At 37.3% G+C, this 27,531-nt stretch overlaps 2 protein-coding genes across 2 annotated transcripts; both read right to left on the reverse strand.

Annotated features, from left to right (window-relative positions):
* Positions 1-5,022: 5,022 nt before the first annotated feature.
* Positions 5,023-9,092, reverse strand: LOC121647764 (myoD family inhibitor domain-containing protein-like). Its single transcript, XM_041997440.1, has 4 exons — positions 8,894-9,092; positions 7,681-7,770; positions 6,959-7,219; positions 5,023-5,603 (listed from the first exon to the last, which is right to left on the reverse strand). The coding sequence occupies exons 1-4, from the start codon at positions 8,991-8,993 to the stop codon at positions 5,332-5,334; spliced, it is 723 nt and encodes a 240-aa protein (XP_041853374.1). The 5' UTR covers positions 8,994-9,092; the 3' UTR covers positions 5,023-5,331.
* Positions 9,093-12,312: 3,220 nt separating this feature from the next.
* LOC121647772 (forkhead box protein P2-like) lies at positions 12,313-21,598 on the reverse strand. The gene is made up of 13 exons (XM_041997450.1): positions 21,555-21,598; positions 21,213-21,312; positions 20,953-21,115; positions 20,428-20,532; positions 16,449-16,536; positions 15,974-16,084; positions 15,077-15,254; positions 14,911-14,981; positions 14,424-14,525; positions 14,204-14,325; positions 13,313-13,382; positions 12,852-12,985; positions 12,313-12,765 (listed from the first exon to the last, which is right to left on the reverse strand). Exons 1-13 carry the CDS (start codon positions 21,591-21,593, stop codon positions 12,660-12,662), a joined length of 1,389 nt encoding a protein of 462 aa, XP_041853384.1. The 5' UTR covers positions 21,594-21,598; the 3' UTR covers positions 12,313-12,659.
* Between the last annotated feature and the right edge of the window lie 5,933 nt (positions 21,599-27,531).

A 27,531-nucleotide genomic window follows, 5' to 3' on the forward strand; every position in this document is an offset into this window, starting at 1 on the left:
AACACTCAACACAAAATAAACCCACATAAGCTTTGAGAGGCAAGAGAGAAGCAGAAAATCTGATAATTCATGTTGATTTATTGATTTTTTTTTTTTTTTTTTTCATTATTTGTTTTTGTTTTTTTTAATAAAAAAAAAACAGGAAAAGGTTTTAAAATCCATCCAGACTCACAAGTGATGCTAAAACTGGAGGCAAGATGGGTGAATTGTCTTTCCTAATGACACTACAACAGATTGACAGGGATGAAGCAAAATATAATTGTCTTGCTAAAATAAAGTAACTGAAAATGAACTAAAACTGCACAACAAATGCACATTGAAATAATAAAAGTGAACATGCACTAAAGTTCTATACTGGTCCTCCACTTTTGAAAACAACACTACATAAGCTTCCAACCTTAGTTGTCTTAATGGCCTTTGACACATGAGCTGCATTTTGTTGTCTGGATATCAACACGGTTGCTGTTTGGGACATGCACCATAGCTGCTTTAACAAAAGTCATAAGGGCGTTAGTGGAGGAAACAAGAAAAAGCAAGAGAGTAATTTACAGAACAAGAGTCAGTAAGCAGACTGATTTTTACTGACTGGAGATTTTTTACTTACTGGAGAGAGCTCAGAGAACAGACAGGGTGCAAAATGGGTGCCACAGTGTGAAAATCTGCCAGATTGCAGTAGTGCTGCTTTAAAGTATAAAGACAAATTAATTGTGACGCATCATGGCCTCAAATTTGGTAACATAGAGGTTTTATTACTGCAAGCATACATGTGCATTACATTATATTACATGTACATATACATAAGTAATACGAATACATTGGTGCATTAAGGCTCTCTCTTTCTCTTTCTTTCTATAAATATATATATATATATATATATGTGTATGAGAACTAGTAAGAAGCAGCTTATTAAATTCAGCCGAGTGGAGTGACTACTCAGACTTTTATGCTGCAGTCGTCGTGTTCAGAACTTCTTCATTTTCTGTGTCTTACATTCAAAACAAACATGCAGTTTGCCATCGATACTTTACGCACACCCATTTTTAACCCCAGTCCTCATTAGCTATGTTTTGATGTTCTTCACTGCTCGACCCCCCTCCTTTGCGCCCAAACACGTGAAACTTGAAGGCACGTGTTGGTTTAGAAACCATTTCCCTCACTTATTAAAACAAGACGATGTGTTTATGATTGCCCCCCTCTGGCGTGTCTCTGCTGCCTTTGATCCGTCCTCTCTGCGTCAGCCTCCGATGTTAGATATTCAAATCTGGTTACATTTATTTTTGTTTCCTTTATATCTGATGGGCACATCTGACAGACTGACTATTAGGTGTTTTTATTTCCCCTTTTTTCAGTCGACTCATACACCACACGTAAACCTTGATTTGATTGAGGAGGTTACAAATATTGTCATGAAGCTTTGGAGGCGAGAATACAAATAGATTCAGAATAAAGACGTGTTGAAAGAGTTGTTTTTGAAAAGCAACTCAGGTTTAGAGCAATCCTCTCCTCACTGGGTCATCTTCTACCTGTGATGCCCCATCTTGTTATCTCAGACAACCTGTCCAACAACTCTTCATTAAATAAAAAAGAAGGTGTAAGTTTGAAACCTCAATCCTCTGACAGAAGATGAACAGAAGGAGCCATGTGCAAATGTTTCTTTCAAACTTATTTGTCCAAACAGAAACATTGATTGCTGTGCTGGTAAGATCTGGAGACACATGAAAAGTTGAACTTTTGGTTGAATGAAGCCTTAATAAATAGCTTAAGATGAACAAAGTCACTTTAGTCCTAGAAACCAGCTCAAGCTGCACCATGAAAGACAAAGAAGGATCTGACACAACCTTTTCTTTACAGACTAACTAAAGTTTCACGAAGAACAGATATTCTTACACCTAATGTAGCCGGGTTAATCTGGAAATACATCTTTTTTATATGAACAATTAAAATGTAATTTTCTCTGATTCATCACATTTTAGTTGGTTGGCTGATGTTTTTTATCAGCATGTTTGATCTGTTACCGTCAGGCGGGCAGTGCAGAGCAATCACTGCGAGGACAAACCGGTTCAGGGACGGTTTTTACCCGACAGCAGTAAGAACGCTGAACAAATGGTTGAGTGGCTGATGATTCCACCTCATGTGCCCTAACAAGCTACCTCATGTGTCTTTATTTTGTACTTAACACCTGTGTCTTTTTTAAATGAGAAGACGTTGCAATAACTATATTATACATTATACATTATACTCTGGATGGTTTTACTTTATGTTATTTGATCTTATTTTCACTCTATTTCATCTTATCTACTATACGTTGTATTTTTTCTTATTCTTATATATTATGATTGTTGCAATTATTCTATGTATTATTTTTTTTCTGTTTTGCACTTACTGGAAGGCTTTGTAATTCTGTTGCACTTGTTGCAATGACAAATAAAGTTCTATTCTATTCTAAATAAATAACCAAAGTCAGCAGGGATGTCTGACATTGGTTGGACAAACGACTGTTTTATGTTTTATGCTCACAAACACTGAACCTCTGGCACAAAAACCACATCTGATACAGATATTATTAGTAAGCTTTATTTTGTTCATTGTTTTTTTTTTCAGAAAGTTTTGGTTTATTTCTTATAGTTATATAAGTTATGTATATATATATATATATATATATATATATATATATATATATATAGAGAGAGAGAGAGAGAGAGAGAGAGAGAGAGAGAGAGAGGAGAGAGCAGCTTTGGGATGTGGTGAAACGGGAGATCCGTGTGATGCTGTCATGTCAGTAGGCAAAAGAGGAACAGTTTTGGTAAGTAATATATGTAAATACAATTTTTTGGTAAGGAAATAATGCCAAACTTTGTGCTGCAGCAAGTTTAAGACACAACCAGACGTAAGTGTGTGGCTGCAGCATCTGTTGAAACATAGCAGATGTGTTTGATTCATGGAGGGAGACTTCCGCTGGTAATGGCTAGAACAAATTGAGGGGGACAAGTGGGACAAACCTGAGTGTTTACTTTTTTTGCCATGCTTAAAATTAGATGTCACCACTGCTGGTTGTCACTGGCAGAATCCAAATGTGTTGTGGGCAAAGGAGATGCTTAAATTCCATTTACTTGCTCTAACATGAAAATAAATGATCCTCATGGCTCGCCTACACAGATTGACAGCCTTGTCTTTATCTCCACTTTGTTGTATTTTTGGCTGTTTACGCTGCGTCTCTGCTGTCATCTTTAGAGGAGCTGGCTCAGATCTTCTGAGATCTGGAGGCAATAAACATCCTTTTTATGTTCTAAGTGCTTTATTTGACAAATACGAAAAGGGATTTAAGAAAGAGCTGACAAGTTTCTTATTGCCCTGTTCCTCAGCTGCAAAGAGCTATGTAGAGACAGTCAAACCTGTAATGTTATAACACGAGAAACTGTATGCAGCAGAGCAAAGTTATAAGCCTCTCCTGTTCAGGATCCTGCTGGGTCAAAGTCATTCATTGCAACCTCATGTACAAAAGAGGTATTTATGTGTAATAAAGCCTGAGTTTTAGTGTGCTGCAGCTTCTACTCACTGCAGTGTGATTTGTTCTGTGACTTTTTTTCCCCCCATTGTAAAAAAATAAATAATTTGTGCAGAGTCCGCCAAAAACATTCTGCTAGTGTATGCAGCTCAAACAATCAGAGGCATCTCATAGAGATGGAAAAGTTCTTTAGTAGTTGCTGTTCACTTAGTGAACTACTACTAGCAGGGCTGCTACACAAGACAAACAAACAAACAAACAAAGTCCATGGTGATGAAAGAAACAGAAGGGATTATCTACATCGTTAGGAAATATTCATTCATTTGTTTAATTGAATAAATTAATTAACATACAACATGGACAAGTTAATGCTATTCTTTCAAAGAAACACCAGAAATCTAATGGAAAAATTAAATGTAATTTGAAAATGAACTATTTTTAGAGTTTCCCCTTAATGTCTCAGGTGAGTGTTTTTAGGGGGGGTTTGTCTACTTTTTAGGGGAGCCGAGCTCCCCTTAGCTTCCCCATATGTCGAACCATGGTAGCATCCATGTAACATGATGCAGGGGTGACCCTTAGATAGTAAAAGTAAAATTATTAATTATGTATATTCTTCTTTGTTTGTTTGCTTGTTTGTTTTTCTGTTGGGGGGGGCTTTCTCAGAAATCAGTAGGTTGAGTCATTGTCCTGTAAGTGGAAAGTTTAAACCAGTACCCAGGATGCACTTGTCTAAATTTCACACTTCAAAAAGATACTGAACCTCTCATTACCTGTAATATACCCATTAAGCACTGTGGAATTTACATGGAAAGCCATTTGTGAAAAGCATATACCAGTAAATTATTGTCCACACTGCGTCTTGATTTCCTATGTGTTGTATGGACAGAAACCTTTCCTTCATCTTCTCCACAACTGTTTTGGGAACATCAACAGTGTACAACATAGTGGATCTGACTGGTGACTTGGTGTTGAGTCATGAAGGTAAAAGGTGACTCCAATATTTGGAAACTGTTGATCTGCATCATTCAGCTCAGTAGGTTAACATAGCTGGTCTGACATGAGATCAGGTGTAGCAGTGCATACATTTTCTTTGTTTTTTGGAAATACATGAGATGATTATTCCAGCTCACACATCTACTGTTTACATGTGGATATGGGGACCATGGCTGAAAAGAAAGACCATTAGCTTAGCAGCAGTGTACCCGTTTTAGAAGGCAGGGAACAAATAAAGCCATCCACACTAAAATGGATTAACCAAGATCTTTTTTTAAAAAAGTAAAGATTTTAAAGATGATTGCTTTAGTGCTCAGATGATCTTCACAAGTCTCCCTTGATTCTGTCCAGAACACAGTTTGTCTAACAGCCTGTTGACACCTGTTAGAAGACCTCACTTGCTTTACTGTCAGAGCAAAATTTATTTTTTAACTGTTTCTGTGAATAAACAGTTTTTTGTTGTTGTTGTTGTTGTTGTTTTTGTTTCCTTTTTTTCCAAATTTTCCTAGGGGTTGGGCAAATGAATAATCTTTGCGTCTTCGAAAATAACTGAAACACCTCAGTGTGGAGTCATTCACATTTACTCTAAGTTTTTTTTTTTATCACTCTTTTATTCAAAGCGGTAACATTAAAGAATAACATTCAAGCTTCAGTAGAGCAGATACCCTGGCCAACACATCAAGTGCTATATTTATTTAAATCTGTGTAAATAAATACTTGAAGGTGGAGAAGGACATCCCTGCTTTGATAGAGTTTGGTAGGTAGGTTGTTCCACCATTGTGGGACCACAAATATGGACGGTGTGGACGGTTGAGAGCTGTTGACTCAGATGGCTAGCTTCGATGGCAGATCTCACAGCACTCCAGACAAAACTCAAGACACTCTGTTGGCTCACAGCAGGACTCGAACAAAACCGAGTGGCAGTGGGCGTGGCAGTTGAGCTCCTCCACTGGTGCGTCCTGAACTGCTGAACAACAGTGTGCACATGAGTGGCAGCAGGAGGGGCAAAGACCTTGAAAGCAGGAGGAGCAGGCCTCTAACAGACCCAGCAGCAGCAGGGAGCACTGGCACCAGAGGCACGCCATCAGCAGCTGGAAACACGTGTCTGCAGGCATCACCATGAGGACAAACAACACAGCAAAGTGAATACAGAAGGTCACAAAACATCTGCTGTTTGTTCTAAAATCCTGTCACACATGATCAAAAATAGGGGTTAACAACTCTATTAACCCTAAATTAATCTCTTGGATGTTTGTTTGGGATGCCACCTGGAACTTAAAAGACAAAATGTTTCTCTGCAGTGATCAAGTGTGATTGTGTTTACTTAATCACAGAGCTTTGTTCAGTCCTCAGGGGAAAATAAGAAAGGCCACAGAGGCTTCCAGTGATGAACAACAACTAGGGGGGAACTTGTCACATGATAATTGCTCTGCTACCTAAATTAGGTGCAGATGAAATTGCATATATTAACCTCACAGTTGTGTTATAGTACATCTTTACCATTGTATTGCGACGCCGCTGTTTTCATCCTCACAAGGACTAGATAGAGCCCGAGCTCATGCAAATCAAGCTGTTTCATCCTGTTTACTCGAGGAAGTCAGTGAAAAGGAGATGGCAGAATTCCCTGGGGAGTGGAGTTCAACATTTTCCTGCTCAGCTGCTCAAATTATACACCCCCCACGTATAACTCATGCTAATACCTGCATGTAGCTGAAAAAGCAGCATTACGTGTGACTGCTGTAATTGATTTAATGCAGAGCTTCATAGAGATAATAACATGCTCTATGGTAAACAAGGTGTGGTCCGTTACATTCTTTGATAAAGCCAGAAGTGCAGCAGTTAAAAAGTCTTCATGGAAACTTTAAAAAGCTGCATTTTTATAGAAAAGAACAATATTCTTTTTTGGTCCAATATTTAAATGTATACATGTTCTTCTACAAAGAGACAAAGGGTTAGTTAATCTAAGAGCAATTTAAATTTTCACAGGTTTTTTTTTTTTCTTTGAGCTTATTGCTTCTTTCTAGAAGTCACCTTTTTGTTTTTGTTCGTGTTATTATTATTAGGATGCAGATTATACAGCTCCAGGTACTTCAATGTCCATTGGTTGGATGCTGTGACGACCTGAAGACTACAGCTGTGTAGCCTTCGCTCACAGTCAACATTCATTGGTGTCAGAAATTTCTCTAGATGATCTGAATCTCTTTATATTGTTATAATATGTATATTACATTGAGAAAAGTTATTCTTGAATTGTTGAACTATTTCTCACAGTCTCCCATTCTTACCTCTGCAGCCTTTACCTAGTTATGTTAGTGTTTTGCTGCCTGACAGTGTTCTACAATAGTTTCATGTGCTGTGCTTCCTTTTTTAATCACTATGAAAGTGACAGTTAATTATAATAATATAGTGTCAAGCTCTATTTGAACAGTCAGTGAAAATAAGCTGTATTATGGAGCCTACCAGCAGGTGTGGCAGTAGTTTGATGTGATCCAGTCAAGCTGCCCTTGCTCTTAGTCCTTTTGCTGCTGCCCCCGCTGTGCACAGATGAATTTGAATCCTGCAGTCGGCTCAGACTTGGCGAGACAGGGTGCAGGCTTTGGTCTGGTACAGTGAGGCCACACTGAGGACATGTGGGCTTAAGAAAATCATGCTGAGGACTCTTCAGCATGACTGCCTGCTGTGAGGCTTCTGCTGGACAAGCTACAGCAGGCAGTGGCTGGGCTGAGTAAATCAGACAGAAATAAAGAGATCACTGGACATAAATATTGCAGGACAAGTAAAAATGTAGGTGCTCCATAATCACTGAGACACTTGCAAAGGGACAAGCAGCTAGCTGAAAGTAACCAAACTTTAAGTGTAAAAGAAAACTTTGAGATTATAATTACATAGCAAACCCTAATCTATCTATCTATCTATCTATCTATCTATCTATCTATCTATCTATCTATCTATCTATCTATCTATCTATCTATCTATCTATCTATCTATCTAATATAAACACACACACACAAATATATATATATATATATATATATATATATAAAGAGAGAGAGAGACTTGCTACATACAGCACTTTCTGTCTTTCTGTACCTCTGCTTCCTTCTTCAGACAAATCCATTATCAAACATAACAACAAGGTTTGCTGACGGCATTGTTTGCTGTGTTTCTTGGTTTCTACTTACTGCTGATTAGATCAGTAGGGCTGGTATTTCCTCTGCTAACATAGTCACATGCTGAAAGGATTTCCTCATCTGATTTTAAAAACCAGCTACCTAGAGGCACATCAATGGAAAGTCATGTTAGCCAAGGAGCTGGATAATATCACTGTTTATATACAAGATAAGGCTGAGCCAGAATAAAAGATGTTTACTGCCTGCCTCACTATGTTTACCAAAATATGATGGAAACTCCTTCCAGACTATATTGAGGCAACTCTGCCTTAAAAAGTCTGAAGTAGCACTATTTTCCAAACAGAAAAACAATATAACAAAGTTGTATTTCCAGGCTTTCCCTCCCATTGTAATGACAAAAACAGAAAATTCAAAATTTCTATGAACAATTTGGATCATTAGCTGCTTTTAATTGCATACAAAGCTGGTTTCTAAATGGTTACAACTGTGTGAGAGAGTGAGAGATGAAGTGAGCATGAAATTGCTAAGATTGGGAAGAAGTATGATATGCAACATGCTTACACAGAGCTGCCCCAACAGCAAAGTGCCATAAAACTTTACATAGCCTTGAACAAATTGGTTTGAAATAAAATGTGCCAGTATGTCTTAATTGCATACATGCACAACTGCAGAAAAAGCAAAAGTAAACATTTAAGATTCACGTACTGACATAGATAACATAAAATAAATAAATAGCTAAAAGAAACCAAAAGGTGAGTGTTTAAAATCATCACCATAAGAATCAGTAAATAAAGAAGCTAATAACTTATAAAAATAAAGGATTTCACTTTTTAATCTGTTTTTTGATTGAGCTGCAGAAGAATTATGATACTGTTGCTGTTTAGAGACCTGTGCTATGACTAGGGCAAAACGTTATTCACCAACTTGTACCTAGAGCGTCCATCTGGTGGCTGTTATTTAGCTTTCATAATCACAGTATTAAACACAAATTACTTCGTTTTAAAGTGTTTAGAGCCAACTTTCAGCTTTTTCTTTTTTACTTAGATTCGGGCTATCACAGCATTTTTATTTTACACATAGCTATCATTACCAAATTCATTCATAATCGTTACATAATGGATATGAAAAGAAAAGTAAATTACGCACCACTTCTGCCCATCAGCTGTTTGTTAACAAGCTTAACATTTGAAATGTTACTGTCTGTGTTTATTAAAAAAGATAAACTCATTCATAACTTATTTTTGGTCAGATAATCAGTACTTGCCTTCAGCGGTGCTCAGTTTCTCCCTCCCTTCCACAGATAAATGTTCTCCAGGTAACATGTTGGATACACATGACTGCTCAGGGTCATTCTCACACTTCATTCAGCCGAGAACATTCTTCATCCTCCTGCTTCGGTCTGCATAGAGGGGGTCAGGAAACCTCCAGCAACACCCATCAGGCTAACATGAGTCACTGCTCAGGAGACTGTGAGCTGTGCTATGCGTGTGTGTGTTCTGTTATTGTTCTGTTATTGTTCTGTAACTCTCCCCTTCCCAGTGGCCACTCTAAAACATGCTGATCAGAGAATAGCGCAGACAGCTGAGGCCTGGCTGCGTGACTTTAAGTTGCTTTCTCATTTCTGCCTTTAGTCACCTAACACAATGGAGCCACATACCCCACCAGTGTGTTAGCTGCATATTTTATGTATGTAAACTCAGTTGCTCTCTTTAATACACACACACACACACACGCACGCACGCACACACATAAACACACTATGGTCATTAATTTAGTCTGATGGTCTACTTAAAAACCAAACCAAAATACATTTTATGTAAAAGTATTTTTTTGTCATTCTGTAAATTGCTGCTAAACTTTTTGTTGCTTTCTGTCTGAAAAGTGCTTTTACGTGTTTTAGCTGTTATGTCTTCAGATTTTCCCAATTCTCTGTGGATCAGGTCCTATTTAGAGTTGTTTTGTTACGATCGGCATCTATGAATCTGAGCAAGTGGCCATGACTTGTGGAGTCCCCCAGAGGTCATTCCTCGTTCAACTTGTATATGCTCCCTTTGGGTCAAATATTACAGAATTTTAACATTAATTATCACAGTTATGCAGATGATACACAGCTTTATATGTGTGTGTGCAGCCCAATAGACTTACTGTGTCTGGAGCAAATAAACACCTGGATGAGGAAGAATTTTCAAAAATTTAATGAACATGTAACTGAGATCTTTCTGTTTGGTAGCAAAGAGAAGAGGGTCCGCATTGGTAAAAACCTGGAGACTCAGGCTCTTAAAATCTCCAACCAAGGTTGTAACCTTGGAGTGTTGCTTGATTCAGATCTGACTTTCAGCAGCCACATCAAAGCTGTCACTAAGAAGCTTTTTACCAGCTCAGAAACATCAACAGAATTAAAAGTTTAGTCTCCCAGAAAGACCAAGAGAAACTCATTCATGCATTCATCTCCAGTAGACTGGATTACTGGTCTTTTAACAGGACTCCAACAAAAAGAGCTTTAAACATCTGCAGCTCATTCAAAAAGCTGCCGCTAGAATTTTAACCAGGACAAAGAGATCTGAACGCATCACACCAGTTTTGAAATCTTTGCACTGGCTTCCAGTCAAATGTATACAGAGATCAGGTAGCTCTTTCACAAAATAAGAGCTACCTGATCACACTGGCTGCAGCATCATCATAGCAGGTTGATGAGAGGGTGAATACACACCAGCTTTTGTGGAAGGGCTGTTGACTAAGTGCTGTCAAAAAGTGTTTTACTGAAAAACATGTTGACTCCGCTGCCTCACAGCGAGCATGTGGCACATCAAAGCAGCACATAAGTGAAGCTGTTCAAGTTGTCTAGCACCATGCTAACTTTCAGTCAGCTAGCACGCCACATGGAGTGGCAATCAGAGGAAAATGTCATCTAATCGGCTGACAGCGAATCAAAGGAAGCCCTGAGAAGCAACAGCAAAACAAAATCTAACATGTTATCACTGAAGACAATTACTGACATTAGTCAAAACAGGGAGCTGGAAAAACCTTTTATTCTGCTGTTGTGAAGTTAACAGATGCAGCATCCCTTCATGGAGCGCATCAGTTGATGAGGTGATGAGATGCAGTTTGGACTGTTTGTTCTTTCATATTATTATTGTTCAAGGAAGGTAAATTATCCTTACGAGACAAATGCATTAATTACAGCCATATAAGCCAACAGCCAGCATGACAGAGCTCACCACATTGTAGTGGAGCTGCACTCGCTCAGAGTGGTCAGCCGGAGTTAGAGCCCCGGGTGTGAGCAAAAGAATTCCTTTTGTACATTACATAATATTTTTGTGGCACTTTCCATGTTAAGTTATTTTAACTGCATTTCTTTGGTTGAGTGTAGATGGATGTTACTTGTATCAAAAAAAAAAAATAAAATAAAAAAAAAATAGACATTTATTCCACTCAAACTGGTCCAGAACCACCTGACAATGTTCAGGTTGTACATTAAGTAAAATGTCACACACACACACACACAAGTTTTAACTCAAGAAAACAATCCAAAATATCAAAGAGCATCATTTTTCTCCAGTGTGTAGACCTCCCTACCGCCTACTCATGCTCAGGATATCAGTTAAGGGAACTTTCCCCCAACAAAATCCCTCCATTAGGAACACGCTGCATAGTCAGCAATGCAGACAGCCCTCCCTCTCTTTGTCACCTCGGTACCAAACTGTAGGGTTTAAATCTTACTTAACAAATTAACATGGCTGAATACCCTATAAAGTTTATTTTAAAAATAAATGAAAACAAATTGTATTACACCTACTGTCTCTTTATATTAGAAAAAAAAAGTATTGTTCTCAAAGCAAATCCGTTTTTTTTTTTTTATTGTAACGGTTAAGCAGAAACAAAAAAATGCTTTTTATGGCTTAATATACATACACAGCATCCATATTCTATGATTAATGTTAATATTGTATTCCTTAATAATAACTGACACAATAAACAGGTTTTTAAATGTTTAATAAATAATGTATGTTGGACAGACATGGACACACCACATACACATTGCTATGTGCTCAGTCAATACTCAAACTTTATTACAAGTGAAATATTACAGTGGAAACATATGACTAGGATAAATTGGCCACATACAAGAAAACAAACAACATGTGACAAAACAAAACAAAGAAATCACTTCTTAAAACAATATTTTTTTATTTACAAAATACTAAAACTGTTCTAATGGAGGACCAGCACACAATGTACATTTTTAACTACGTCACTGACATCTTCAACTTTGATGTAATATGCAGCTCAACCAATTAATATCTCTCTGTTACATATCAGAAATGACAATTAATAAATAAATTCATTATGTGGCCTTTATGTACTTCCTTTATTATTGTTTACTGCTAGAGGGGATAAGAAGTTATTTAAATGTTAATTACCTTTAATTGTCAATGGATGCTTCTCTGACACAATTTTCCTGATAAGTTCCCTCTAATAAAAATAATTCTGTGACTTGAGTGTATGCTAAGTAGATATTTCACTATAAATCTGATTAAATAAATGAAAAAAGGCCTCCATTATCAAGACAAATAGCGAGTCAGTATGAAAATGATGTGGCTCTTTAAAATGTTATTTGACAATGAAACCAGTCCTGAAGTTCAATTTTAAATGAGAAAGCTTGTATTTTTATTTCTACTTTAAACAACTCCGCATACTTTTTACCTGTTTTTACCAATTTTTACCCCTCTATTAAAAGATAAAAGCAATTTCGTTAAATGCACAGAGTATTTTGACAAGTCCTGCAGCTCTGGCATTTTTCTTCTCTTGAGTTAAGATTGAAATGTAACGGGCAAAGTTGATTGTTCCAGACATTTAGAGAGATACTATTTTCATGAATATGAATATACAGCAAGAACCATACAGCATGATCAAATGTCTCCATTTTGATGAGGATTTCTGGCTGTGGCTCAATGAGTGCTTGTTTTACTGCTTTATGGTTTAATATTTTGTTGACTTCAACGAGTCATTCGAGGTTAAATAAATGCTCTTCACCATTTTGGGTCATATTCTGCTGCAGACTGGCTGGTTTCATTGTTTGTATACAGACATTCTTGGTCATTCATATTCAGTTCTTCATCCTGGAAGAAAAGCTGCCTGCAAGAAGATGAAAACAAAACAAACTCAGCTCTTGGGTCTGTCATTTCATCTGTTTTTTGGTTTTTGTAACAAGCACAACTCACTGCTGCAATTGAGGAATGTTTGGAGTTTTGTGGCTGTTCCCATCTGCTGCTTTGTTGTCCTGTAAAGGACTCCTGAAGTTTCTCTTCATGCTTCCCTTCTTGCATCCTGGTAGCGATGCCTCTGCTAGTGCAGCCTGCAATGAAGATGGATCAATAATCAGCCCAGTCTCAGCAGAATACCTGTAATAGGTCCATATATTTAAAAAAATGTTGCAGTGTCACAGTCTGGTCAGAAATCATGAGACGGCAACCACAACTGGAGAGGATCCATGATGGGAATCCCAACTAACAGATAACAGAATACATAATCCCATGTAGATCAATTCTAACCCCAACCAAGTGGCTTCAGTTTCAACTTTTAACATTTTTGGGTTGGGCTGGGGTGACCAGTGAGTATGACTCCACCAGGTTAATCTCCTGTGATGAAGATGCTTCTGATCAAAATGTTTTCTAAAACTCACCTGCAAGGTGGCATGCAGAGTCGTACCAAAACCCAGATTGGGGGACACATTTTTTGTCATTGTTGGACTTCTGCAGAGTAAAAAAGAAAAGGTAAACTACTACAAGATAAGGGAATTAAAAGAAATCATATGTGGGCAACAATGTACATGCAATATAATATAAAAAAAATATAGCTTAGACACAAAACAAGACTGTACACATGTCTGATGTATTTGTCCATATTAAACTAAGATTACCATAATCTGATTTCACTATTAAAGGATGCAAAATTCTTTGTGGTTTTCAATTTCACCCTGTTTATTATTGCTTTTAATTTAATTTTTATTTAGTCAGGGAATAAAATTCTTTTCCAAGAGTGTCTTGGTCAGGATAGCTCAGGTCAGTAGCAAGAAATCACAAAATAATAAATACATGTAAATATCATAAAAAAAAAATCCACAATAACACATTCAACGATTAAAACACCAAAACCTCAGAAAATCAAATCACCACAGTTATTACAGGTGAAAGGGGATGGAATAGCCAATAAAACCATGTACAACCAGACAGGTCTGCTACTAATACGTGTAAAAACCAGCTTCTTAAAATTCAGGTGATTCTTATAATTTCCAAAGCAGATGTGACACATTTATGATTCTTTCAGATCCTTCAACTTTTATTGAAACATTTTCATTTACTAGAATCTAAATTTGGCCTTAAATTATTTGCTATTTTCTCCATAACTATGACAACTGACAATTTATTTGAATGTTAAATTACATTTTATTAGCACTTTCAGCCAATAAAATGTTATGTTGTATTATTTGTTGTATAACAATACAATATAAACGTCTTAATGTAATTAGAAATGAACTAAGAAAGCTTGATGGGATTTAACGGGTCTACCATACCCAGTCGTCTTCTGCGATCTCCTCCGCTGGTATTCCTCCTCGTCCACCGTCCACACGGCACCTTTCACGTTCTCCACGCGCACGAAGCACTTGTGCAGGCTCAGGTTGTGGCGAACAGCGTTCTGATTCAGAGACAAAACCATATTACTGAATAATTGCTGCATAAATCAGGTGTGACACACAGTGGGATCACAGTGTCAATTATCTGCGGCTGTTGTACCTTCCAAGTGGCAGCGTTGCGCCTGAAATATGCAAACGTCCTCATGAACCAGTTGTATATCTCATTGAGTGTTAGCTGCATGTCTGATGCTTCCATAATAGCCTGTAGATGGAGAGGACAGGAGTAAATGGAGTAACAGGATGAAATTAAAGTCCAGAGTTGTTCATGTCTGATGTACGGGAAGGTTAAGCTGCACCCTTACAACTCAGATGAAATCTTATTAGTAAATGAGACCGGCTGATACCCAATAATCCAATCTTGGATGAATAAGGCTACAATAACTGTCTTCAAAGTATTTCTGGCAAGGATTCACTTTAGTTCAGCAATGTTTCTAGAGCTGAAGAAAGCTCCTTTTAATTACTGAGTTGATCTGATTATCCAGTTTTAGTCCAGGATCCTATATGACTCCCACATTCCTGGCATGGGACAGAAAAAAAAGAAAGTATGGAACATGAAAACATGTGAGGCTCCAAACCACTGATCATACCTGTCGAATCAGTGTTGCGTAGGTGAAAGGTGGTCTTATATCAGTGTTCTTGTAAAGCTCATATTCATTTTCTGAAAGAAGATTAAACAATAATAAAATATTGAGATGAAAAAAATCTGCAATAAGTCAGCTTTTATGTGTAAATACGATCATGTTTCAACTTTACCCGAAGACAGAGAAAAGACCAAAGGGTGGTGACGACGTCTTATGGCTCCAGCAGACAATAAAGTTGGTGAGACTTTTTCACAACTCTGGGATGCAGACGTGACTGGGTCCAGAGGTCTGGGGGACACCTGGGCAGAGTCCAGCTGTCTCAGTTTGCTGGTGACTACTGTTGGACTGGCCTGAAAAGAAATGTTCCAAGTTAACAAAGAAACAAGAGGACAGAGAAGACTGACAGAGAAACACAACACAGTGCGACGTTTTAACAGAGCGTAACGGAGCGATTGGATTTGCTTCCTCAAAGGTGATTCCTCTAATATCGCAAAAAGAAAGGGGCAAATTATTGTTAATTACAGGGTGAAATTGTTTGGTGAGTGTTGTGATTAGGGTGCATTATTTGCAAGATTAACACATGATTAGCTTCCATATTACCAGAGCATCATGTCTGCTGTCTGGAAACACAATAACACCCATCTGGCAGCAACAGCTGGGTACCGTAAGAAAAAGGATCATGTTCAGAGAGGCTGGAGAGCTCCATAAAGAAAGTGTTTGAACCAGAACTAATGTAAAAGTTACAGGAAGAATGTGCCAAAGCCTGAAACTTGAAAAGGGAATTTGTGATACAATCTATCATGTAGGTTCAAAAATGTCTGACCTTCATCTCATGCAAGGTGCCTCCAAGCCTTGTGTTTTTGTTTGTGAGAAAATACCAACAGGCTTTTGTAGCTCATTCAGCTGTAAGAGTTCTCCTGGTCAATGACAGTGTAGCGATATCTTCATTACGGCTGGGGAAGATGAGGTTTCAGCCAGACACTCATTATGTTCACCACTTACTCAGAGTCGTCCTTTAACTGTAACCTTTATGGCTCATTTACTTAAGTATCACCGCACACTGTCTTACCTGTGGGCCTCGAGGGTCAGCGGCCGTTTCAAGCTGCAGCGATTCAGCTTCTAAGGAAGGCAGATGCAGGTGAGCCATCATTGCTTGCAGGCGATCCCGTTCTTTGCAGAGCTGTTAGAGGAGATAAACGAGTGGAGGGGAAATCACTGGGATTGATGTCACATGGAAAAGCCCCTACACAGAATAACTGTGAACCGAACAAGCACCAGCAAAAAGAGGTGGCATGGAAGATAATTACTTCAATACTTTATTTTATTTAAAACTGAGGCAAATTAATCTGATGGCTGATGTGTAAATCTAGCTCATGTTTACAAAGTTAGTTACCTTCCCCATATTTTGGGCTGAAATTCTTTTGAATCCACTCATTTAGAAACTACAATGAAAGTAGACACTAAATACACTATTTTTATGTGTCAATTTCAGCTTCAAACTAAAACGTTTGCATGGCTACAGAGACATTTATGCTACTGCCTACCTGAAGCTCAAGCTGCTGAACAACCTGCGTCTGGACTCTGCATTGGGCTGTGCTTCTGTCGTCCAGAGTGTGTTCACTGCTCATGTGCCTGAAACGCACACAGGGGTGTTAATCAAAGTCTTTCATCTCTTTCAATCAAAAAGACCTGAAAAAAGAGATTGCATTGGATTTTTTTTTTTTTTTTTGGACTAACTGGTTAAACTTCACTGCAAATAAGTAAGATGTATTTCACACAAGATTAATGTATTATTTTTGAGTAAAATATCAACAATAAGCAGCATGTCACAGAAGTTTGGTCGATGTAGAAACTTTTCAGTTATTGAAAGGCTCAGTTTGCTCATTTCTTAGTTAAATGTTTATTTCCGCTAACTCCTCAAACCTTTTCCCACAAATCAAAAGCCATGCTGTTGTCTTTGCATCTGCCTAAATCTCTGAGAATTGAAATAGTTTATGCCTACAAAGGAGAGTCATACAAGACGATAGCGAAGCTTTATCTGGTAGTCGTTTCCACAGTTTTTAATGTAATTAAGAAATAACATTAATAGGAACAATGTAAGAAAAGTTGAGGCCTGGAAGAAAACTTTCACTGCAAAAACCAACCAATACTCATGCCAAATTACATCATTTTGTCTGGAAAACTTGATGCCTCTGCAATGTACTCAAGGTGTCTTTTGGCCTTGATGCATTGACCACAGATATTATCTTTCTATATATTCTATATTTTCATGGATGTGGGGACTAGCAGCAATAAGGCTGCATGCTGAGCTCCTATAAAATATCTTTCTGATTGCTTTGTTTTGTTTAAAATGAGTGATCAATGAGTTGCTGAAAAAGAGGTTGAGCGCTAAAACTGCTTTATTATAATTTCACTACATTTACCTGATACCTTGCAAACTTACACTTAAGGCTTACTTCTGCTATCATTTGCGATGGCACAAATTCAGCCAGTTATCAAGGGCTGTAAGATTCAGCATACCTCATACTCATCAGAAGAAAACTTCTCTTGTATCCCCACCACAATACTTACAATAAGAAGTTTACAAATGAACAACTAAGTAAGTCAAGAGTATTTTGGAAGATCTGGAAAGTAAAAAACTCCCTTGAGGTTAAACATGAGAATGGCTTGATCATGGTTCGGGCCAAGATAAAATGCTGGAGGCAAACATCAAAAGTCAATGGCTTCTACAACATTTTAATGATCCTTAACACACTACAGAATGTGCAGTGGACCACTTTGAGGGGAAAACTGTCAGTCCTACAACCTAAACAAGATCGAAAAATCTGAATAGCCTAGAAAGTGCAGGACATGAAATACACCCCACAAATCTCCCTGACCCCTAAGACTTATCTGAGAACATTTCCAAAATATCTGACTTGTGGCAGTAGGGGAGACCAGGCATAGTTATAACAATTTTGACATTTCTGTCTCTAACTTTAAGCTCTTTTAACCCAGTGTGTTCAAACGGCTATTCACACCAGATTCAAATGTCTGCTAATAAAGGGCAGGGATATTGGCTGTGCAACACCAACAGAAAATTTATTGAATAATCTCAAACGCAGGGAGTGAAATGTTTTAACTGACCCCAAAGTCAGGGTCGGTTGTAACAAGCCTTGGGGTAAAATGTAACATGATAAAATAAGGACCATGACAATAACTTAAGATACTACAAGCTTTCTATTCAAAACCTTTAAACATAAATGCTATGGTCCCACAGAGCATAGGAGTTAAAGATGCACTACGTAAATTTCCGACTTTAAAAATCTGTGTTCCGGCGGCACTGTGACGTCTACACACTGACTGTTTTTAAACAGCAACCATGGTTGATTCAACATTAAACTCAAGAAGACATTATCGAAAGAAGAAAGGAAAGGAAAGAGAGAAAGAGACAGAACAAGAGTCAAAACTGTCTTTTGGTGGCTTGAGAGATCTCACAGTACAGGTAGGATGTAAGATGGATGCTAAGTTAGCCGTTGATGCAGGGTGCATCACTGGGAAAATTGCAAAAGTTCTACAGCGCATCTTTAAACTACTCTAACATCTTAAGTGTGAAAGCAAATCAAAGGTGTGAAGATTTTTTGATTCCCCCACCCGATCGAACAAAGTCCCCGTGACTATCCTGGTGTGAATGCACCTTGAAATAAAATGTTGTCATTCAAATCACATTTTTACTCATATTCATTCAAATTTAGTTGTGGTCTAATTTAATATTTTCTAAACTGTTACAGCCTAACGCAGTAAGTGTGTTACAACTGTCCCTGAGTGCATTACCGATACGCTAACTTGCTAGCTCAGTGTAATTTTTATTGCATGTTTTTAATATTTCTATCAGTTCTCTTTTTACTCTGTTTTGACAAGGTTTTATTTGTATTTATTACATGGGTTTTATTCACTTTTGTCAGGCCTGCGCCTCCTCCACCAGCCCGCTCATCATCTCCAGAATACTGAGCCCTGGAAAGAACTACAAATCCCATACCCTCCAGACTCCGCCATCATGGCTACCACCTGCGCTCCCTGATCAGCCTAACAACCAACACCTGTCAACATCCCTATATATACCTTCAGTCCACTTCCACTCCTTGTCTAGTCTTGTCTATGCTCATGCATTCTCTCTACTGACCGACTTAATTAAACCTTCTAGAAACTACAACCTGCGACTGTGTCTACCTGTTCAGCGTCAGATCTTACAACTTTCGATTTCGTTTTAATTGCATTGCATGTAAATTTGAGTTCTTCTAGCCTGCTTACTAAGTGGTGGACAAATCTAAATTACCTGCACCTGTGATGGAGTGACTGACAGCTGACGGACGAATCAGCAGCCGGGATTTGGGCAATACAACCAATCAGCAGCACGGATGACGAGTGCCTTGACCCGCAGTTGGAATTGAAAAGGAGAAGCGGCAACAGGAAGCTGAAGATCGCGCTTCAGACGCCGACCAGCCAGAACGGCCAGGTGTTACGCCACAAAGGACATGCAGAGGCATGAAGGGAGCTCTGCCTGGTGTGTGAATATTTTCCAGACCCTTAGTAACACCTGGATGCCAACAGTCTGACCGTACTTATCCCTTTAATGTGTCATATTTGATACTTACAGTTTCTGAGGCATTTTGCATCCTTTTGTGGCTCAAAACCCTGTTTCATACAGTCTGTCTTGTCTTCAGCCCACACGTGGATACAATAACCTAATACAATAATGCACTACAAACATTTTGACATATCACACGGTAATGAACAGCAAATAATTTACACAATTTTTTTATTTTTTTTTTTTATTTTACATTTAGTTAAAGGGCCAAATAAAGACTTCGGATTAAAAGAAAAATTGATTTTTCTCCCCATTATTTCTTGGTCCAGGCTTTAAAGGGTTAAGAGCTTAGATGTGGTGAAATGGTGGATGTTTCTTTTCTGATTTTCAGACATAGCACGTGAAGGCACAGGACGGTGGTGGTGGAGAGCATGCAAACAATGATGCCTTACCTGGGCTCCCAGTGGCTGATCTTTGCCTCCATTCCTTTTAGTGTGGAAGACCTCTAGCCTTCCTGATATTTTTGTTTTAATGCTAGAGCTTATATTTCTTTTATCTGATATCTTACTCCTTTTAGGTCTTTTTCATCCAGTGATCTTATTATTGTTATGGTTATTGAAATAAACAGTCTTATTGTAACATGATGCTGATGATGGTCCCTCTTTTCCCTTTGATTTTAATGCCATTTCCTTTTAATCTCGCTCAGCAACTAGAAGTGTTTTATTTTTATCTTGCTCATAATAGCTTTGTAACTTATGCTTTCTGATACCAAAAACTGAACTTTTGGAAACTGCTTAATTGTGCAGAGGACAAGCTGTATTTTAAGCAGATGACTGCAAACACAAGAAGGGTTGGTTGCAAAAGAACTTTCCTGTTTTTGACATTTGAATCTTTTAGAAAAGTCGATATTTAACAAGAAACAGATAAAAATGCATGAAGACGGAATTAAAACCTACTTGATAAACTGGGTGAAGCTTTCACAGATTGCTTCACAGCCAGGCCAGTTGCACACTCCATGGGCAAAAAGAGTGTGTACAGCAGCTTGATCACCCTTTCCAGCGCTGAATGAGGAAGAAGACCATCATGATTAAAAACCTCAGCAGCCAGATAACACAACATCAATAAAAGAGACATGAGAGAGAGTTGTTTTCTTTTCAGGCAGCGTGAAATGACAGAGAGCGGTGCAAGAGAGCACAGGAAAATAAACGGAGAGCTATTTACTTTTGATTTGGGACATGTACCGTAGTCATGTAAACTTTTCCTTTGCTGAACCACCTTGGTTGGTGGAACACAAAGCAAACAACACAAAATACAGCATCCCAAGGGGAATTAAAAGCGAGTCTCAAAAGCAAACATCTCTCCACCTGCACCTTGGGGAAAACAAAAGGGCTGCAGATGACAAGTCTTTGTTGTTTAAATAATAACGAATAGGCACGTCTGAGCATTGTGATGTGTTTATAGCACAAGAAGACAGATCTCACCGTTCTGCCCTGTGAGGAGACACCGACTGCTGGTCACTGCTCAGTCTCCCGGTAGCTTCTGTTGACGTTTTCTGAGCTGAAGAGTTTGTTACGATTTTATCTTCAGTTATTCCAAATGTGAGCTCTTTCCATATCTGCTGCATCTCTGCAGAGCTGAGACATGCTGCAATAAAAATAAAAATACAAGATGACTTTACAGTTGGTTTGCTTTGTTTTTTTGTCGGGGGTTAGGGTGGCGATAAATGTAAAGAGGAGGGGACCTGCTGGGAGAGCTGCAGGAGAGGACAGCGTTGGCTTCTGTGCCTGGAGGAGTTGCTGGTGCTGCTGCTGGAGTTGGAGGAGCTGCTGGAACACCAGCTGCTGTGCAGGGAGCTGGAAGACGAAGTTAAAATAATACGTTTACAGTGACTGACTAAAGTGACTGATTATCCAAATCACACTATCTCTCAAAAGTAGTAAAATGCTGCGGTATATGTATTTGTTTTGTAGTATTCGTATGATGTGCGGAGGACATGGATGTGGAGTTTACACACATCCATTTTACAAAATGTGGAGCTTTGTATGCATGTAAAACAAAAAAAAACAAAAAAAAAAACATTTACCTTGACTTTCTTACTGGACGGCTGTTGAAGTAGCTGCATCTGTTGCTGTTGCTTTTTGTAAAACTCTTTCAGATGTTGCTATTAAAACATTTCAGTGGATTAAAATGTCATTATTACAATTTCAATATTTAAAATTCCAGACAGCAAAATAAATTTCAACAGTATTCTATTTAGTATTTCACATTAGCAATAAATATAACAATAATTAACCCAATTAATAAATGAATGAATGAATAAATCAAACCAGTTTAAATATTTATAACAGTATAAAAAACATAAACATTTTTTTCTTTCATGTGTTAAAGATTTATTTATTTATTTATTTATCTACCTGAGATGTTTATTTACAACAAAAGAACACAAATAAACCAAAATATATAGGGGTTATCTACTTGCAGTTTATTGTACATTTTTTCCCCTCTAACAGATTTGTTTGTTTTTCATATGATTTGTACAGGTTATTTTTCCAGAAGTGTGTACACTTTTATATTTTTTATATCCACTGTACAAAGACCAAACTTAAAGCAGTCTTTAAATCTGGAATTTCAGGGTCCTCTGAAACTAATGTGTTTGCTATTCGTAAAAATAAAAATAAAAAAAAATAAAATAAAAAAAAAAACACAGATCACTCAGTCATTTCCAGCAAACATTTCTCAGAATTCCAAGTTCTGATGACAACTGGATGGATATATAAATGTCTTCACCTGCCAACCAGAGTCATAAATCTGTGCTTCCTAGTTCATTTATTTACATTTATTTGTTTAATTGTTATCCCCAGTTATATATTTTATCCAGTTTATTTAAGCTGACAGTTTAGCTTACCAAAATTGTACGGAAGATGTGGCAAAAGAGCCTGAACAGTTCATATTTATCTCTTTGTCAGGCTTTAGACCTGCAGTGGATTCTTTTGTCTGCAGGTTTAAAGTGTCCTTGGAGAAAATACTGAGCCCATAATCACATCCAATACCATTTAACTCAATGATTATAGGTGCCATCTAACTTAAAAGCTGGACATGGATGGTCTGCTAGGAGACCAACTACAGAGTTTCTTTTCCACAACAAAAAGCAATTAAATATTTTTAAATAGGACATTTTTTTTCCCTATAATAGAGTTAGCTGGATTGGGTTTGGAAGTAATGGATTATATGTAATTAGAAATATGTATAAAGTTGAGAAAATTTAAAGATAGTTATTCTAACTCATTTGGATTGTTGTTTCATCTTGGTTACTTTGTGTTCATTAAAATTTGAATAATTTTAACTTTTTCCATTAAGGATTTTTATTTTTATAGTAAATACAGCTGCAACAAACAAACAAAAAGGCTCATAAAAAAACAAATAATAAAAAAAGAAAATTGCTGTGCCATTTCAGTTTTTGTAAAAATAATTTGATCTGACCAAATATAAATATTAAGTTAGCAATAAATACAATATTTTTATTTAAATTGTTGAAAGAGAAAAAAATGCATTAAGTTGAAAATGTTTCACTGCAAAAGTAATTTTGTTATTTAATTTATTACATTACAAATTCCACATTACTGTGAAATTTGTATTCAGAAAGTGGATATATTTGAAAGTGATCTGTTTGTTACTGTACATGTTAGCATTAGCAGTACTAGTAAAGTTAGATGCGTATAAATACCTGCTGAAGCAGAAAGGCTTGCTGCTTCTGGTGGATCACAGCCTGCAGCTGGTTGGGAGACAGAAGCTGCTGCATCTGCTGAGGAGTCATCATAGCCAGAAAGACCTTTAAGATGAAGAAGGACACAATTAAAAAGGACGACAGTTTACAGAGCGAAGTCAAGAGTGTCAGGTAATAAACAGTAATAGCCATCGAAGTCAGAATATTTCCAATTACACAATAGTGTTGTCAACCCTTTGTGAACATCATCATGCCAGATTGTGTCATTGACCCTAAATGAGATGGGGGACAGGCGAACCTAATTAGCAACACAATTTCATGCTTGTTGTGGCTCCTAATAGAAGTGTATGGGCATTAATAAAGGCAAACGCCCACAGAATATTAACTGATCTGCACTCTTTGTGATTGATTGACAAGCAACCGAGTGACTGACTTCCTTTGTAAAAGTGGCAGCAGCAATTTTCACGACAGCATCAAAACACAACAAAGGCCGCTTTCATATTTCTAAGAAACAATAAAAAAAGACACAACAAAGGTGCTATCAATTATTATTGGGGAAGGTATAGCCTATTGTACAATTTCACAGTATGTGTCTACTATTTTTTATTTCCTACTGAAGCCTTGTGTCATATTGGAGTAATATCTCAGCAGCTTGCTGGATGTAATGAAAAAGACATTTTTTTACGTCAGTCTGTTGAGATAATGTCTCCTGTGCTTTGAACAGACTAATAAGATGGCCAGAAAGTTATAAGAGTTGTAGAAATCAATTAAAGACCTTTGGCACAGCAGGTGTAAGGCATTGTGTATAGCAGGGTTTTATCTGGTCTTATTTGGTAATGAAACTTTTGCTCTTTGATTAGCTGACTGATGGAAATTAAATCAACAATTTAAAGAGGTTATTAAATCTCATATAAACCTTTTTCAGCTCCTTAGATGTTGTCTTAATTTTACATATTTCCAGCGTGGATGCATTTATGACTTCATGTTTGATTCATGTGACGATCTGCGTATGTTTAAACAACTCAAATAAAAACATTTAATTGCAGTTGAATGACTAAAATGGCAGCAGTAACAATTCTTGAAATTTAGTGTGAATTTTAAATTCCTTGTTTGAAAATATAAAGCACCATAAATATGCTTTTGCCCTAAATTTCATGTTTCTTTTTTTTTAAATGTACTTTATAAAACAGATTATATTATTTGTAACTAAGTATTTGTTGCTGTGCAGAATTATAATTTTTTCTTCAAATCATTAGGTTTCCATTCATGATTTGTGAATTAGATGCAGTTAGAAAAGAATAACACAACAAAATGTTCTTTATATTAAAGAAATAAAATGGAATTGATTTTCATTTGATTAGAGTTTGTATTATTATAAAATATTGTATGTTTTTTAAGGAGTGGATTGTATTCTGGCCGGCAGGGAGCAATGACAGCAAGTCATCATCTAATCTGTACTCAGCTAAATTTAAGGAGAAAAACAGAACAAAACAGAAAAAAATATGAGAGAACAGCCTGAAGCGAACATTTCTGGCCATGCGTTCATTATGGAGGCTGTTTCATTGATCCAGCAGATTAAGCGTACCAGGGAAGGAAATGCAAGAGACAACCATAAAATTATGTTGGGCCATGCTTATTTGCTTTTCACTTGCATCTGTTTGACCTAGGTCTGTGTGCAATTATTTCTCCCTGGCTCAGACTTGCAAACTAATAATAAAGGACAAACAAGAGTTCTGTGTGTCAACTCCCAACTCAGGTCAGATCTCATATGAAAACCGCTACTGTCAACAGAGCTGCAGGCTCCTGGTTTGGTGTCCTGTCAGGGGATATCTAATATCTAATATGGAGCTTTAGGGAATATAGTCTGTTTGCTTAATACTTCTCTGTTAGCTGCTAATAAAAAGAGGAAAAGGAAGTGGTGAAGGGAAAGAAAGGGTGAACGAGAGGGACAATTACAAATAGTCTGAACGTACCTGTTTGTGGAAGAGACTCTGCCAGTTTTCACCACTCACTCCACTGCAGAAGTCCCCATTAGCTGCTCTCTCTGCTCCGCTGTCGGTGTGACTGAGGAGGCTGCTGGCTGGGGTTTGACGGGCTGCCGTGGGACTGAGAGGAGACTCGGGCATCTCAGCTCAGCTCCTGGAAGACAACAGCCAACACTGAGTAAGCAGTAAGACTCAAAGATTTTGGAAGAAATTTCACATCCCAGTAAAATAGCTTTTAAAACACTTACAAAAAAAAACATATTTGAAAGAATATCAAAGAAACTAAAGAAGATAAAGAAGAAACTGCAAGCACTAATAAAACAAAAGATTCAAATCAGCTGAAATGCTTTAAATGAAATTTAAAGAACCAAAGACTTTACAGAAAGTGAGAACATCTTTTAATCTGGTGTGAAAATGTGAATATTTCCGCACATAAAAGTTTAATTTAAAATTACATTAGTCTAAAGTATAATACACTCAATTTTAGTAACAAATGTTATTAACAACTTAACTAATTAATCTTTTAGAACATGAAAAATTATCATAATTTTAGGTGAAAGTAAAACTTTAACGTATCTTCCTGATAGAAATTTATCTCTTGTGTTTCTGTCATAAATAAATTCAGCTTACATACCGTAAATGTAAATAGTCAAATTCAGAGCAGTCAGATAGATGGTGTCTCCACGTCAAGCAGGTTTACACTGCGGGAGGCAGATAACTGATGGAGTTGTGAGTCTACCTGAGGGGGAGGAGTCGCTCACTTAATAAATATGACAGTCAGGATAGCAGTTGCTTCATGAGACATGAAAAGTAAAAAAACAACAACAAGGATTTAATGAGCAAAAAGCACTGATTACTTTTATTTTAGGCCCAGTGTGTTACAAACCTTTGCTTACACAGAGCATCTTTATACACAGTTTATACATTAGCTCACACTTTCATTACAATGTAAAGATATAAAAATACACTTTAAGCTGTTTATACTATTTTTTTTCTTTTTTAATGCTTTCCATAGGTCAAAATTGCAGTAAGAAATATAGCATGTAGGAATTAAACAGGGATAATTTGCAATACTAGATGAGAAAAACAAGCATTTGTCTGTTGAGAGGACAAGTATAGCTGTCTGTGACTTTATTTAGATATGCAGTATTTAAGAGTTTGAACAACAAAAAGAGCCCTGTTACTACACAGCTGTCAAACTGTTATCAAAGACATGTTTACAGTTGTAGCTGCACTCTTTGCTTGAATCTCATATCAATGCTTCTATTAAAAACATAAGTGTTTTAATTTAGGCTGCAGATAAATAAAGTGTACCCTAGAGTGTAGATGTTCAACCATACACTGACAAACAACACCTAAATAGCTCTGCTTCCAGGGCCTCAGATATAAGATATAAGACACATAAGAAACTTTAGATATGTCTGCATAATAAAATTTTCTTTGTGTTTGATTGTTTTTATGTCATTTTATCTTTTGCATTTGTTGGCTTCCTTTCTTCACAGAATACCACCTTCATCACACACATCTCCTTATGTTAGAATTATAATAATGAGAATTATAAGATCAAGCACATGTCAAAGATTAAACTGTTTCTATCCTGTAGATGTGAATTGGTGCTTTACATTTAAATAGATAACAAATCATGGAAAAAGGGCAAACAGATATTTGTGTTATCATAAAAATGTAATGAAGAACATTAGATCTTTAAGAGTTAGTTCAAGATGTGGTGTTAAGTACAATTTTCTGCCACCTACTGGATCAGTATTGATCTTTTTTGTAGTTGATTTTGGAGTAAAAAAGTGACATATATTTTCTATGTGCAATCAAAGATAGCAAAACCTTTATGTTTATCTGTTACACTCCAGAACAGTTCAAGGGTTGCATTAAAATCTGATTTTGTAAGCCAGAGGATGAATTATATCATTGATGGATGGACACATGCACCAATAGCAAGGAAACCTGAAAGGCTTCACTGATGCCATCATGAATCTGGTGTCATATGACTCCGTTATGTCTTTCATCACCTGATGTGGAGAGATCACTGGTGGGTAATTAATTTCCCACCAGTGATGTCTCCACATCAGGTGTTGACTGTTGCACCTTCTCACATCTGCAACTTTGTGATGCGAGTCTGGCAACCCCTCTGGACAACAATAACGTGTTGTCCATTTGTGGGGCTGTAGTTGACCCAAATTGATGCTCCAAGGCTGATAGTGTGGTTGGATACAGTCCCATGAACTTTGCTTCCCTCCTGGATCCTGCAGAGGGCATTGTGCCTCCACCCAAGACAGAGACCGAGATCTTTTCCCAGCAAACCTTCCAAGCAGGCAACTGGTCTCCAAGCAAGCCAA

This window comes from Melanotaenia boesemani, chromosome 10 (genome assembly GCF_017639745.1).
Source record: "Melanotaenia boesemani isolate fMelBoe1 chromosome 10, fMelBoe1.pri, whole genome shotgun sequence".
Classification (NCBI taxonomy): domain Eukaryota; kingdom Metazoa; phylum Chordata; class Actinopteri; order Atheriniformes; family Melanotaeniidae; genus Melanotaenia; species Melanotaenia boesemani.